Raw genomic sequence first — 17,195 nt, forward strand, 5'->3', positions numbered from 1 at the left:
TGCCAAAATATTTGGATCTTGTTGAATCAATAACTGTATCGGAATTTTCATTCATCGGTTGCATTAAAAGTAATGAAAAGAAATTTGATTCAGCTTAAAGCCATGGCTGAAATGGTAGCTTAGAATATGGTAATTAGATTTACAAGCTCATAGAACAAACAGGTTAAGAAAAAGGTTGGGTGATTTAGTTCTTCTTTTTTCTTTTAATCAAGGATTGAGTACACGGAAAACACATTTAAAAATGACACCAATTTAAAATTTCAGAGCTTAAAAATGAAGTTATTTATTAAAGATACTATCAAATGAAACCTCCAAAGTTCAACCTTTCTTATCAGAAAATAAATTACATGAATATTTAACATTGCATAGTTCAAGGCCAATATAAGCAATTTTTAAATCAAAACATACAGCCCCTGTATAAGCTGCAGATTCCTAAAATGTCACAAAAGTACAAAGCAGGAGCTGATGAAAGATTGCTCATGTTTAGTGTTTTGCCATATAATTAAACTTTGAAAAGCACTTACACAATTGTCAAGCTAAATAAATAAATATAAGAAAATGTAATGTTTATTGTTGTGAATTTACAATTTAGTTTGTGCAAGTTTTTTTTTTTGTTCTTGTTGTTGACTATCAAATGCTTTTGGACTCATTTTTGACTTTAATCATTCTTTTGTTTGCTTCAAGAGGGCGAGGCTATGTCGGATAACAAAAACAAAACCTACAATATGCACAAATCTGTTTTGTAAAAATAAAAATAGCAAATCCAGGGTAACGTTAAGACTTTAGCATCACAAGGTTTGTGATGCTGTTTTTAATGTTATTTAAAAGTTAACAAACTGCACCAATACTTGTCAAGTTAATAGATGCCTGATTGTGAATCAACAAGGCATTTTAGTTAAATAGAGCTTTACTCTCCCCAGATTACTCTAATGGTTCTATTTATTCAGTGAAAACTGACTGGTGATGTCAACCATAATACAGTATAATATGGTCCCTGCAACAAGCATTAGTGGCATATCTGTATTCTGTGTTTAAAATGTACATAAATAGGCAAATTCAAGAGACCATGTCAATACATGTTCTTTCAATAGGAGTAGACATGAATGTTCTTATTTTTCAGTCCATATACAAAGAGTGCAAAATCTTTTGCATGAGCAGAAGATCAATGGATACACAAGCTCCTTTGATATCCTCATTTTGTTAAGGGAAGTAAAGGTTTGAGTTCCTGTTTGGTTGATTGTGAGGGATTATCTGTTTCACAAAGCAGGGTCATTTAGCTGGGACTATCCCCACTGGTATTATATTTTTCCCATGAATTGGATTAATGTCTGGGCAGGTACTTTACTTTCAAGACCTTTTTAGTGACATATGACAGGGATGGTATATGTCTAAAGATGTATAGCATTTGTAGGAAGAAAATAATTTGTAAATTAATAATTCTTTGTGCAGCTTTTTTTTTTATTTTGCTAAGCACATTGCACATATGTGCTGAAAACAATCCAGCAAAGGCAGAAGCAGAGCCACTCCTCAGAATGAAAACAGCTGTCTAACCCATGCTACAAGAAAGCAAAGACCTAGCAAATTACCCGTTTTCTTTCCTCTCAGAATAGTTGAAATACAATTTGGGAAATGGAAAAGGTATAACCTTTCCTCATTGATCTTAAACACATTACTGCCTACCTTTGAAGTTACTCAAAAACATTTGTGTTTTTCAAGTTTCTACAGGGTAATTTTAGCTTAGTGGTATTTTTTTTAACTTCTTAGATTCCGAGGTTGTTTGTCGATGTCTCCTATCTAATTTGAAGTATTTTTTATAATGGTCCATATGTGTCAGAGGGAGGGACCTAAACCTTGATATAAATATAAAAATGTGAATGCACATGAAGTAGAGAGGAATTTCAAAGTACTTCTATGTTTTTTGTGTTTCATTTATTTTGGTTACAGTGATGATCCTCTGGGGCCATAATCAAAAGTCCAAAGGAAGATTGCTGAATTTATGATGATCCTTGTGATTATGTTAGAAAATTATAAAGAAATCAACCCAGAACTAATAAAACAACTATGTTCTTTGTTGTGCAACTGGATTTACCAATAAACAGATATAATACTCTCAACAGAGTTAATATCTAAATTCTGCCATTTTTAACATCTCCAATGGCTCCCCAAACATCAAACAAAAACACATCAGGAAAAGCAAAATCTCCCAGAACAGAATCCAAGGCCTCAGCAAAGTCATCAGGGTTCTTCTTGTCCTTGCCTGCTTCCACTATGGTGGTTGCTGCAGAGAAAAGTTGTGAGGTCAAAGCTAACATCAAGTGGTGTATATATCGTTCACCAACAAATGCGCATTGACAATAAAACATGCAGCTGAGTAATGAACTATGAATTTTCACTGCAGGATTTTGTAAAATGCAATACATTTAAGAAGTGCAATGAAAACATCTAATTTTGCATTGTGCCCTTTGGATCAGTGACATCACAAGAGACATAAAAGTTAAACAGGTCAGTCAGCATTTGTTATCCACAGGGCAGATTTCGACCTAGATTTCCAAGCATCTGACTTTCATTTGAGTTTTATGAGGTTCAGTTTTATGTGTTTGAGCCAGGATTGGACTTGAATGCAAGCAGTAACAGGGACAATGATCGTCTTAGAAACTTTAACGGTCCTTTTGATTGATTGGTTTTCATGGATAAGCACCAGCCTTAAAACGGTTGACCTATATTCTGCTTGTATCATCTTAAACAATGACCTGATTCACAGTGAAAGTGAACGCAGTTTGAACTTCAGAGATCTGATGTATTTGCAAATGAACTCTGGTGGCAGAGTTCATTTGCAAATACATCACAGTGTGCATTGTGATATATTATTGCAAGAGAAGTTTCTGTGCATAGGATCATGTTTTGATTTTATCTTCTTTTTATTGTTTTTTGTTTTTTTTAAATAAAACAAAATAGCAATTTGCTAAAATTCCAGGAAACTATTGTGAGAAGTTTGTGGTAGATAACCGAAAATGTTTGACCAAAGTCATGTAGCAAATATAATGCTACCTCATAAAGAAAATATATATAACTCTTTGATTCTCAAGACATTAATCAATAAATCTCTGACATATTCTTTCTTGTGTGACTGCAATATTTAGCAATTGTAAATAAGTTTTCTCATTCTAACTGACTTCAAACAAGAGACATTCAGTTTGATTTCACTTCAGACAGTGAGGAAAAAAAGTGATGTCTTTTTTTCTTGTGAAACGTTCTTGTTTGTGCACTTTGATACTCGTAACTGTTGATCCAAAGTAAACACTAAAATATGATGTGAAGCTATTTCACTTTTGCACTTCAACTTGCAATGCTAATATGTCATGTCTTTTTTATTGTGTGAACAGCTTTTACAATTTGTCAAATTCAAGGTTAAAAATGTGAAAGCAATATAAATGGACAAGAAAGTGCTAACATACTTTGGCAAAAAAAAAAAAACGGTTCCCAGTGGACACACTTGCATACAGATACGAAGTGTGGTTCCACTTCTTTAAACAGCATCTTAAAACTTGGCAAAGCATATTACACTAACGACATAAACCAGGATTTCTTGGTTTATGTTTTAGTATTTATTCTGAGCTCATCCCCTTCCAAGGCTTTAAATGTCAACATGAGGATAAAGTTTACACGAAGAGACATCAGTTTTATCTGTTTAGTCTTACCCAGCTCCAGGTCTCTGATCCCCATATAGCTCTCCAAGAGATCATCCACTTTCCTTGTGGCCTGTTCTTCAAATTCACTCTGCTAGTGAAATATATGGAAAAATAGAGACATCTGCTGAAATATGGTGACAAAGGTCTTTAGAAACTGCTATAAATTCTCTTGCCAAAACAGTTGAGGCCCAGAAAGGTTTTGTAGTTAGTTTGACTTTAAGTAATATAAATCTGTCCATGTTCATAGAGGACTGCACTACATGTGTAGACATGCTGGGCAGTGTTAAGAGTGGTTAAGAATGGTTGAATATGCACATAGTTGAAAAAGACTGATGAAGCTTTTCAACCTTCATTAAAAAAATTTTTATTGTTGGACCAACAAAACAGCTTAAGATTATGTTGGATCTCTGTAGTTCTGTGATGAAAATTTGTTTTATTTATGCTCCCTCAGGTCATTGCACTGTTGTTCTAATTTTCAGCATAAGCAAGCACATTTAAACAGAAAAAAGTAAAGTGACAGATTAAAAAAATAATAATTTATATGTCTATTTATAGATATATATTGAATGCTTTCTGATCACTTCAGGAGGCCTCAGCAGTCATTGTCTAACAGTTCATGTGAAACTCACCACTTCCTGAACTGTAGCAGCCCCTTTAGACCGAAGCCGAAGAGTTTCTCTCCCATTCACCAGCTTTCCCTCATTAGATTTTGGCGCTTTAGTTCTCATTCCAATCATGTCTAGTCACATAAACAGAGAGACTGTCATCAATAAAATCTGATTATTTTTGCAGTTTATGTTAACAAAAAAAATGTCAGCACTATCATCCAGTAACTTCTCTAACTTAGTCAACATCTTTTATCTAAAAAAAATTGCTGAACAAAAATGTTATTTTTACCACAAAACTGGTGTAATCGTTGTTTGCCATCTACTTTGGGTTCTGTTCTTATAATTTATAAAGAATACATTCTTGTGAGAGCAAAGCTGAACATCATCACACCTTCTTCCATATTTGGATGTCCACAGTTTTTGAGAGGTTTTCAAGAAGCGGTGAGACATTCCGCTTGGGAACAGTAAGGCGGTTTATTGCAGACATTGACAAATGTTCACACGGAAAGGAACAACCATGCAAAGGAGGCTTGAGCAGCATTCATAAGACATGATGCCTGTATTTATTTGTGTTGTACATTATGAATTGCTTCATTTTCTTATCATTGCAATGTATTCTTTCATGTTTTATCATATAGAACAACAAATTATATTGTCTTGTTGATGAAATGTGAAACAGCAAAAGTTTAATCTCAATTTTAAATAAACACATGCGCAGCTTTTTCACTACTGAGATGTTAAACCCAAAGTGTGCTAAATATAATTTGTACTGAGTGCAGGTGTTGTCTTTTAAATTGTGATTGAACAGTTTAATGTTTGCATGGACTTGAGGTATTTATATTTATTTGTTGATTATGGCACAACAACAAATGGTATTGCTAAATATGTGCAAATTTTATACCTTTTTTCTTAGCAGCACAGATATGTTGTATAATGGTATCTTGCTTTATTGTTGTTGTTTTTTGGGGGGTTTTGCATTCATTTACAATTTTGTTCATTTAAAACAGAGCATGTACCTCAGTCACACTTGTTTATCAGATAAAAGTACATTTTGAAAATAACAATCTTCATGTCGATGTTGAACGTACTTTACCAAAAGTCCACATTTTGGTATGAAAAAAAATTTTTTTTTTTTGATGTAATGTAATACTCTCATCTTAAATGTACTCTCTTCTTTACCTATCAGTGGAATATTATAATTGGCGAAAAGAAAGCCTTTAACATATAAGTATGAGTGAAATTAAATCTATTTAAAAAGTTCCACTTATTGTGTAAAATGCTGCCTGGTTTTCAAACATTTTTAGGATAATTATTTGTACAAATGTAGCACGCATGTGAATTATGGCCCCAGATTAATAGTCTACAACTACAACAAAAATTATTTGGGGTAAGTCTCATTGAAGCACTTATTCTAATTTAGAGTCTTTACATATTTTTCTGTTGAGGTCGAAAATGTATCTTCATCAGTACAATATATCTGTGACACAGAAATAAACTCCTGAGGTCAGCCGAGTTTAACGCATCAATAAGACTAGAAACAAATGACGGGATTCAAAACAGGAATATGGCCTTCTTTACTTATCTGTATGTGGGGGAGTGGAGGCTTTGCATGTTCAGGATTTTCCCAAGAGATTCAGCATTCCAACCAATGCAATTTCCTGCTCTCTAAACAACTCTAAACAATTGTACTCAAGCACCATACCAAGAAGAATCTTTATGTAACATACAGGTGTTGATATGCTTTTTATGTTGCTTTTTGGAAAACAGAAATCACTGGAGGTTGTAAAGTGACCAATGGCCTTGTGACAGGTAATATACAAACTAACAGAAGGTAAAAACAAAAACCTGTATTTTAGCCAACAAGCAAAGACAAGAGAGTTGTCACTCATTCCTTCATCTCCATGTTACTTTTGGTCATTTGCTGTTCTTGGAATTCCCGGACAACTAAACAGAATCAGTTCCCACAGATCGTGTTTTTAAAAAATCCTAACTTAGTCCCATTTGTACAGAATGAAAACTCCTGACCTATATATTATGAAAAAAAAACTGAAAGTGAATTGCTTATAAATTTTCTTTTTTGTCATAAAATTGTTTGTTTTTGTTTTCTATTAAGCTGAGGACATTATGTTCAGTTATAACGCCTGGACTTTTAGCCTGCTACTGTGGGTTGTTAGTTGTTTTTGGGGGGATTTTCTCAGCAAAGACACGGTCATTCCTGTTTACTGTCCACAGGTACTTTAATGAACAAGTATATTCACGAACAATGCACTTGGTTGCAAACTGGAGTCTCACTTAAGCAAGAGGCGACTTAAGATTCAGATCAGTTTCAGGAAGTCAGACAATACACTGGATTTACTTTCCTGTTTGATAAGCAACTGATTCAGTGAGAAAAGGAAACTTCTTAATGCTTTGAATGTTTTGAGCATGACAAAACAAATTAAAAATATATTAATCTTCTGACAGAACATTTCCTGCTCCGCATTAATAAGCTGGTGTTTTTGTGGGGAGCAGAGAGGAGTGGCAGAAGGGATTGCACAGACAAACCACAATGGACTGACTGATAGCTAGCTACACATGAACATCAGAGTGATTGTAATATTTTATGGAAACATCTACATGACAACATTCTAAAAAATGAGGACTTTAAAATGTACATAAACATTTTAAAATGTCAATATTTTTGGAAACCAAAAAATATAATCACCATAACTTATTTGAAAGCTTTTTCAACATACAATGCTAGAAAATTTCAGCAATTTTCTTGGTCTCAACCCAGCTCTTCCATTCAATCAAAAGAAGTGTTGCTTTCTATGCAGGATTTTATTTTGATATTTGCTTATTTAAAATTTTGGAATCAAAACATTAACAATGTTGTGGCTTAGTGCACACCTTATACAGCCAGTTTCTGAAAGTTTTTTGTGCTTTCATAAACCAGTAGATAAAAGGCTGAAAAAAACAGCACATGCTTTCATACTCCACTGCAAGCAACATGATTTGGATCAAATATTTATTGGGTCATGAACACTAGCTTGGTAAACAAGTTCTAAAAAATGAAGTACTTTGTATTCTATTTCTCTGTTTCACCATGTGTATTTGTCTCAGTGGCCATATATTAATCTAAATAGTGAGAGGCATGAGCCAAAAAGAAACACTGGGAGACTTATTGTCCACAAAGAAATCGTATTTAATAACAGTACCAGTTAAGCTATCTAGTTTAGACTTGTAGTTTGGGAGGCAAACTACAGGTATGTGTAATTAGAACTTAAAAGTTTAGTTTGAAATTAAAGAAAGAATTTTCTATGTAATCCAAACGTTTGGATGTTTGATGGGGCTTTATAGCGGAGCACAGACAGTACATCACTGTCAATTGATATACAATTATGAATCATTTTAGGCTGGTATATTTGTCTCAATAATTAGTGTTTTTTTACTCACCAAAGGCTTTCTTGGGCTCCACAAGTCGAAGAGTGAAAGGGAGGCCTCTTGGTTGCTCCTTTAGCATCTTGGCGACCTCATAGTGCCGACATCCTACGATGCTCTGGTCATTAATGGCTTCGATGTGGTCACCGACACAAACCGCCTTCAGTCGGTCAATGGTGCTGCCCTCTTTTATTCTCTAGAGAAAAAAGAAATGGTTACACTTGAAACTCCAAGTTTTCATATTCATGATCCAGGAACAAGATCAGTTTCTTTGTTCGTAATTACTTTAACTATACTAAAAGATTGGACTTTAAGTACAACCTTTTAGTACAGTGTGTTTCCTAATGACTTTAGCAAACAGCCATTAGGAAACAGGTTTTTTTATTTATTTTTCCTCTCATTCACCTTGATAAAAGCATATCCAGCTCCATTGTCTGTGATAGTGAGACCTAATGCATCCTCGGTCTTTGTCACCTCCACTTCTTTTGTTTCCCCTCTGACATGAGCAAAGATGAAGTCCTCCAGTCCAATTTGTCCTCCAAGAAGTTTCTGCATGTCCACTTTATGAGAGTTTAAGGTACAGAAAAGGATCTGAGGGCAGGATATGAAGAAAACAAATGCTTTTGGAGGTTCCCTGAATTCAGCATAAACTTTCATAAAACTGTATTTTTGTAGAAATTGCACATCACTGCAGAGTGCACTTGTATTAACAATCATGTTTATTTTTATATTGTAAAATACAAAATACCTTGGTCGACAGAGATGGGCTCATCTCTGATGGCATCTACTTTGCATGAGACAGGAAGGTTTTCCAATTTTACAACCAAAGCAGAGGCAGCTCTTTAGATTTTTTAAATTGCAGTATAGATTTTAAACAGCAGAGAGCAGCAGCGAGCCATATTTTGAACTAAAAGGATTTTTACTAACAAGGTTAATACAATACTAACAATAAATAGTAAAATAAATAAAGCATGTCACTGGAGATAAAAACACATGTTTATCATTACTGTAATTATACAAATAAATAAATGAAGAAGAGGTTTAATTACACTGAATACTCACCAAAGCATAATCACATTAGCTAATGCTGTGCCTAGGCATTAAATAAAATAGAGTATAATTCTATTAATGTATTTCAATAATTAATCTGATGAAAACCCAAAATTTGTTTACACAGGAAAAAACAGATTTTTCAATAAGCCCATTCAAATACAATGGTAGTTCAGAAATAGCATGTTTTTGCCTCCACGACATGGTCTAAACAGTTATGTGGCAGATTGCAACATAGTTGACCAGCAGACACTGAAACCTTCAGGGCATGTGTTATATGGTCATTATTTAATATGTTGGCTGCTTAGAGAGTGTTGAATTTGAATCTATGAAAAATTATAAGGAAGGAAAAAACCAACAAGTCATTCTAAAGGAGCCTCAAATCAAGTATCATTTGCAAATTTCTGATAGAAAAATTATTTCATTGCTAATGTCAGTTTTTTAATAAAATTACAAAGATCACTGTTGATAAATAGGAATGCAGTGATGATTAAATCTTGATAAGCATATTAAAATTAAAATTGATTACATTTTGCCTTATTTTACATTTTACTTTTAATAAATCATAATGTCATTCTCAGAATATTAAGGTTTTAAATTTTGACACAAATTACCTAAATAAACTTTTGATTATTTTGTAATTTATTGTGCAGTTATGTGTAAATCTGGCAATGATGTGAGGAGAATCTGAGTCTGCAAACTTTGCACAATTGATCTCATAATTTGTTGCACTCACATACTAAGATTTAACTCTTTTAAAGACGTATGTCCCCTTACTCATATTTTCATGTTTTAGAACAAACAACAATAATTACATCAGATTTTAACTTCAAGGTCAAGTTTTGTTCGAAAGTCCACAAAGAAAATTTGAGATAATTGAACAAAGTGTTATCTTGCAGTTGCTGATCAAAAGATTTGTCTCTGCGTGTCAGACTGTAGGGTTGGAGTTCAAGGTTGTCAGTCCAATGAGGTTCTACAGTAATTGGGGGTCAAAGGAATGGATGTATTTTATAGAATCAAATGTGGATTGCCATAAATCTATGGTGGAGTCTTGAATCTAGAAGTCTGCATGTGGTTCTGTAGGTTCTGCAGAAATATTGTTTGTACATGTTTCAAAAATTAATTAAGAAAAACTGATAACAACTGTGGGTTATTATTGGCTGATAAGTAATGTCAAATTATTAGGCTTAAGAGTTTATTCAAATTTGCCTCATATAACAACACAATTTCTAAGTTTGACATTTTTATTTTATTTTTATTTCCATTTTGTGTATTGCTTGCACTTTACACAGTAAAGCAAAGTAAATATAACCAATAGCAAAACAGCGACTGTTGTTGACTGCCTCACAAGAAAAACTGTTATCTTTTATAGCTATTACAGTACATTTTAAGATAGCAAATGGCCTTCAAAACTGATAAGCATTCAATATAAGGACAGTCTTGCTCAGAAAGGATTTTATTACTGACTGTGTCAATGTGACTTATGCACAACTCCAGAAACAATGCTGACTATTGGTTTTATGTAAAGTTATTGGTTTTATGTTGAGTTAATATTAATATTAATAATATTAATACACTGCTGATCTTGTTTACTTTTTAGCAAAGCATTTTCAGTGCCCAAAATATTATTTAGAACATTGCTTATAATATTGTCTCAGACTGATTCTTTGGCGTTCCCGCTGCTGCTGTATTGCTATTACTTTATTGCAGTATATCAAAAGCTATTATATTCATGTGAATATTTAAAATTTTGAACCAGGCTGAACTTAATATTGAAGGTAAAGGACCCTCACCACCTGACACCACACCTGCTCTGGCTTGCAAATATATCTGTTGTTATAAACTTTTTCACATGTTGTCATGCTACAACAACACAATTAAATGAAAGTCATTGAGATACATAAGATCACATTGAAGACTTTTGTAGGAAAATGTTACATGACTTTTCGATTGTCCAGTTTTGGACAAATGCAGTCCAAAGCTGTATTTATCCAAAGCTGGTCGAATACAGCTTTGACCAGCTGTATATATTTTGTTTATATTTTTTATACATTTTGTATACATTTTACAAAGGCAAAATTTTACCCATTTTGCCTTTGTAAAATGGATAAAGCTAGTCAGATTGTATGGAACAAGAACATTAATTCAAGCCTTGGTACAAATGATCAGTTCTATTTAACTATGAAGCTTCACTGGGCTATTCCGATCCACGATTTATCTAAAACTATTAAATTGTATCTCTGATTGTATCTTTAGGGTTGTTGTCTTGCTGAAAGGTGAACCTCTGGCCCAGTCTTAAGTGTGTTTGCATTATCTACCAGGTTTTCTTTCAGAAATTTAATGTGCTTAGGTCAATGTTTAAAAAAATCTTCTACATCTAAGTGAGAGTGTTTAAGATGTTGTGCAGTGTTGATTTTGTGCCACACATAGGCCAGTATTTTCTTACATATCTGCTTACAACTGTTCCATAAAGGGTAGGGTTTTGAAGTGGACAGTGCCTAAAATAGGGATATCTGTAGCTCCTCTAGAGTTACCACAGGCCTTTTGGCTGGTGTGTTCCTTGGTCTTTATTATCATTATTGAATTAACAGCATCTGAGGCTACCACAGAAAAGTTTGATTTATGCTAAAGTTAAATTGCAAATAGTGAAAAAGTTTAAGGAATGTAGGCATTTTGTACAGAGCTTATGGTCTTCTGATGAAAGCCATAAGCTAAATCATGTTGGTCTGGAGATAAAGTTATTTCTTATTACACATCTTGCTAGAGACTTCACCTCACCTGTATTTAAACAGTTAGCATCATTTCCCATGGGATAATTTATATGAATCATGACCTGGTTATGTTTTAGTTTAAAGTCCAACGTGTATATTCCTGACATACATAAATGTCTGAGTGAGTGCTTACTCATTATGGTAAATACACTTTATGTAGTTGTTTGTTTCCACTATTGAACCTTATCAGCTTATATTAGTACAAAGTCTGGTGTTGGAGAGTGGAGATAATCAATAAAACTAGATAATGGAAAAAAAAGCCCTAGAATGGAAACCTAACACCTTTTTACAACTGGCCAGACAGAGCAGAAATGCAAGACAGCAATCAGATAACGTTATGAAATTTCTTCCAGTTTAATCATTTTACCTCTGACGGAGAGATGTTGAACACCTCTGCGATCTTGGCATACAGTTCCTTGACATTAGTGAATCCATGAATGCGCCCTGTTGGGCTCCCATGAGCCAGCTGGGTGTGGAAGATGAGCCTGGGTCTCGGGTACTCTGGAGGCCCTGCTGATGGCGGTGATGGGGGAGGAAGCGGAGGAGCTGTGGGCTCCATGCATCCCTGATTCTGGCAAGGGGCCTTGTGGTCCTTCATGGCCTCATCCCTCAGTGCCTTGGAGTCCTGCGGGCTCATACCCTCCCCGTTCTGCATCGGTCCCAGCTTGGGTTTGATCCACCCTACCGGTTAGCAGCTATAATAAAAAGGAAAAACTGTGCTTACCTACACTTAGTTGCCCAATCACCACATTCATCCAACCACCCAAGGCAATGGTGGTGAGGAAAACAAATAAATAAGTGATGAGAGTAACCTGGTAACATTATATGAAAGAGGACAGCCAGACCCTGCCTGGGAGAAACCCAACACCCTCTGAATTTAGGATTGTCTGTTGCACTTGAGCCTATTTGAGCTCACACACAGAAAATAACAGTAAAAGACACCAAATAAAATATAACCTTTGACCCTCCATATATTAAAAGCTGTATACATGCCACGGACATGACCTTTCACATATGATCTGAAGTATGAAAATGTCTAAGTCTGAGTAAAATGACTCCCACACAGGCCAACAAAGACAATGCTCCAGTGTTCCTGGTAAGATGATATCTGGGTAGGCAGTGAGGTGTTCCTGCCCACTGGCCTAACTGAATGAAAGAGGTTGTTGCCAGGGCAAATTCTTGATGATGTGCTGACCTTTATGACCCAGCCCACAGAAACAAAACGACCAAACAAACAAAAATACCATTTTAAGCTATCCGGGTTTGATAGTTTGAAATCCCCTTGTCAAGGGGATTTCTATTTTTAATGGGAAAACAACTGATCCTAGTTTTCTCTGTAAATTTGTCATGAAAGGTCACAACAGTTATATTTTGCTGGTTTCACTCTTTCATAGTGACCTCCTGCCCTTACTGTCATATTTTACCCTCTCATGAAATGCAGAACCACTTTGAATTGGGAGATTTTCCTGTCAGGACAACAATTTTTCTGCCTCTCGAATCTGGAAATTCCACAAAAATTCCAGATTTCCTTGTCAGCTGTGAATGTGTCATTTGCATTATTTCAAACTCAGATCCCCTTGTGTACACACACAGCGAAATGACACATTTTCTTTTTGATAAATGTAATTACTAAGTTAAAATATCTTGTGTACATTGTTGTTTAGGAGTTTTTTTATTAAATTATTTCATTTTATTCATAATAAATTAATGAATAATTCATTATAAATTAATGAATTATTCATTCATATGAATGAATTATTTATTCATTCATTCAATATCATAAAATGAGAATGTGTACTGATCTGAAACAACGGTGATATTGCAGAAATATACTCCTAAATAAACAAAATTTATCCCTTCCAACTTGAACCATAAGCATATTGATGCACCTGTGATATAAAGTCTGCAGCTGCAGTTAGAAGAGTGTTACAGCCTTGGATTTCCAAGCCAAGGAGTTGTCTATCCAACAAGGTCCTACAACTCTTACAAAGGTCATCAAAAGATGTTTGTAAAATGAGAAGCTGGTAGCAAAACAAACTTTTTTTATTTGCTTAGAGTTGTGGTCAGATGGAACATCAGACTCAAACAAGCTCCTTTCTGCCCAATGTTTATGTATGACCTTTACTGGAACATGCAAAAACAGATGATTAGTCAGAATATTACTGGAGACATCCAAAACTGACATTAGATTCCAAAGGTCTGATAATATTCAGAAGAAAAAAATTATAGTATTTACACACATTTTAAATGTATTCTTTTCCAAAACAGAGAATAACCATCATCAAGATACCAGTGGAAACATAAAAAAGCTGTTAATAAATTTAAAGTAAGTATCTCATTGCGATATTACCTATGAAGATTAGTTTTATTATTACAAAGCATACAAATAATTAGTATCACTGTTTTCAAAGGGTTTCCTTTTTTTTATAGCCAGTGAAAAATATCCACAGATCTTATTTTATTAAAATCTTTAAGTATATTTTGTCATTTTAAAAATGTAATCAGCAAAAGTAAACAAAAGCCACTCAGTGGTGTTTTAAACAGAAACAAACAATGAACAAAGAATGAACAATGGTTGTATATACAAAGTAAAAGTATGTCTTATATTTGGAAAGGTACACATTAAATATTTCTTCTTTTTTAAATGGTCTGCTTATTGGCTCTAGAGAGATTGCTTTGTTTTGTTTTAGCCTTTTTGCAAATATTAACAAGACAAAGACAGGTCTAACAACTAAGTCTGCAAATATTAGTGAAAAGTGTAGTCTTACAGTACATAATGGCTTTGCAAGGCCTGCAGAAAGCACAAGGTAGTTTGAAGTCTGACAATTTACAGCTGGTATTTATTTAGGTTAGCAAATTATTAGTATTCTTTACTTTCCACAACTGGTTGAGATCAATATATGCTGCAATAAGATTCCCTCCTGAAAGTTGTGTAGAATAACAGAATAGAAATGTCTCACAATTATGTATTGCGGTGGGGAAATTCTGGTATAACACCAGCTTTGGTTAAAAAATAAATAAATAAATAAAATTTAAATAAATAAATAAAGACAAACAATAAATAAACTAAATTAAGAATAACATGCGGTTATTCACACAGTATTCAGTTTGACGAGATTGCAACTTAAACATACTGTGCCTATGTTTAACAGTTTAACAGTTGCTGGGAGGAAGGATATAAGGTGGTGCATTTTGGATGCTACATTCTGTCTCTGAAGGAGCTCTCTAGTCCAGAGACAGCGTCATTACGCATAAGACGTAAGATTTTTATTCGTCATTATGTTTCTAGAACATAGCGTAATTGGACAGTGACAGAATTTACAGTAACTTACTGGCAGCAGGGTTGCCAGCCAGTTACTGTAATATTCTCTGTTTATATCTTTGTACAACTGTTTATAAATACTTATATCCTGTATAGCACTTCTGGATAAATGTAAACTACATTTCGTTGCTTTGTACATGTGACAGTGCAATAATAATAAAGTTGAATTCTATTCTATTCTATTCTAATTTTTACAGTCAAAAAATTACAGTAACTTTACATTGTTAATAAAACAAAAGTACCCAAATGTCAACGTGTCCAAACTGATTTTATCACGTTTTCGATTGAAACATGAAATTATTGGGTTAAAAGTACATGATATTCAAAGTAAATTTTTTTGAGTGTACAGAACATTTTATGATTGATCCGTTTTTTATTCCCCCAAAGCTCCTGGTGCCAACGACCTCCAAAAGTTCTCCCTCTGCTGCCAGCGTCCCTGGAATTGATGGTTTGAGGCTTAACCTTAAAAGTAAAGATTTCTTCGTGGAGCTCATCATTCTTCGCTTTATGTCTTTCCAGTTCTTCACTTTTCTCTGTCAACGAGGCCTCTGTGTTTTCTCTTACTGTTTTAAGTGTCCGTTTGAGGACTACATTTGATCTAATCATTGCAGCACAATCTCTGAATTTTTTATCTGGTTTGCTCCAAGTCTAAATCAAAAGTCCTAATCAGTTTTTTAACCTCTTCATTTTGAGTTATTAGCAACTCATTTTCGATTTCCCAGCTCCTGGCATCGTTGTTTTGGCTTTGAGAAAAGTGCTCAATTTTCCTCCTAAAATTTTCAACAACTATTTTAAGCTCCTTGTTCTCTCTCTTCTTTAAAATGTCTATTTTTTGCCAGCAAGAAATCATTTTCTGGCATTGCATTTGCTTTTATTTATGCTTGGATTTATGCTTTAAAGAAATTCTTCTCTGCCATTGCTCTTGCTTTCTGTGGAAATGAGTCTGAAACTGAAGCTTTTTAAAAAAAAAAAAACTTTATTCACAGATACAATGTACAACGACAGAATGAAACATTTATTATGTCTTAAGAAAAACGCAAGAATAACAGATGAATACAGTCGTGGGTGAACAGAATAAAAAGAACCAGAGTAAGCACACAGCCCCCTGGTGTGGCTGTATTGAGGAGCACTGCTGGCTTTCCCAATGTCTCCCACCCCACATTGTTCTGTCTCCTACCCCCTACACTGGAAACAGCTGAGCAATCAAAGAACTGGCTGTCCTGATGAGATCATCTAATCATTCCCTCTCAGCTGATAAGCTGAGGGGAAACAGGAAACTGTTGCATGCATTGAGTAATAAACAGTGAAACTATATGGTTTTTCCTTTAAACGTCATCATCATACCTAATAGTTATCTTTAAAAAGTACAATAGTCCCTGGATTAGTTTTCGACGTGTCATGTCAACTACATTGATATCATTAGGGTGGTAGCTTCTGTGTAAATTTAGGTGAAGATTATCTTTCTCAAGAATACATTGATGTTTCGTAAAGCACACCCTCTTGATGGCTGACAGAAGATGTAAGGCTCATCTTCCAAATATGAATAATCAAATTCTATTAAACCAGCTGACACATATGAGAGTGGGATTTTGTGTCATGGATCCAAGGGAGGTTGTCTGTTTTGCCCAATTAATAATTTATCCGTCACGCTGATGATTTAGCACAGAAAAGCCTGCTGACTCCTACGCTGAATCCACGCAACCCTATTACACTCTTCCTCGAGAACTGTGCTTTCCTTTTCTGTATGTGCCTTGTCTCGTGGCAGTCCGGATGCAGGGAAAACCATCATCTGCCTCTGAGAGCCAGATTGTGTGAGGGTGGTGTGTATGCTTTGTCATGAGGCTACACACTGCCTCTTCTGCTCCTGGTGGTGCCTCTCAGGCACTACCAGGAGAGGAAACTAAACTAAAAGAAGCTTTCATTGCTAATATTTCCTCAACTTTTGTTGAACCTCTATTTGATGAATACCTTTTTTGTGTTCAAGGTCTTGTCCTTGTGTGCTAAACAAAGTTGTGTTTTAACCAGTATGAACATAAAGTTCAGAGCATCATCTATTATATCAACATGCTTTGATCTAAATCATTCCACTTCAGTTTTTATCATCCAACACATTCTGCTTCCCAGTCTCAGGTCTTGTAAAGTATCAGTACTGGTTGTCTCCAGGTACTGCCTGTATTCAGTTCAATCGTGATCATCTTCCCTGCTCCTTTTGTGGATTGTCAAATTTTGCAACACATTGCATATTGTATGTAAGCCAAAAAAGTTCAACATTGGCATTATCTGACCAAAGTATGTAATTTCTGCATTCAAGTTTGTGAAGTTGTGACAAAGTATG

The 17,195-nt window shown here is 34.6% G+C and overlaps 1 protein-coding gene across 1 annotated transcript; it reads right to left on the reverse strand.

The window, feature by feature from the left end:
- Window positions 1-358: 358 nt before the first annotated feature.
- gipc3 (GIPC PDZ domain containing family, member 3) lies at window positions 359-12,202 on the reverse strand. Its single transcript, XM_055055681.1, has 6 exons — window positions 11,906-12,202; window positions 8,123-8,308; window positions 7,733-7,913; window positions 4,319-4,428; window positions 3,699-3,780; window positions 359-2,278 (listed from the first exon to the last, which is right to left on the reverse strand). The coding sequence occupies exons 1-6, from the start codon at window positions 12,191-12,193 to the stop codon at window positions 2,127-2,129; spliced, it is 999 nt and encodes a 332-aa protein (XP_054911656.1). The 5' UTR covers window positions 12,194-12,202; the 3' UTR covers window positions 359-2,126.
- Window positions 12,203-17,195: the final 4,993 nt, after the last annotated feature.

The sequence above is a fragment of the Poeciliopsis prolifica genome, unplaced genomic scaffold (genome assembly GCF_027474105.1).
Source record: "Poeciliopsis prolifica strain line A6 unplaced genomic scaffold, Auburn_PproV2 SCAFFOLD002, whole genome shotgun sequence".
Taxonomy (NCBI): domain Eukaryota; kingdom Metazoa; phylum Chordata; class Actinopteri; order Cyprinodontiformes; family Poeciliidae; genus Poeciliopsis; species Poeciliopsis prolifica.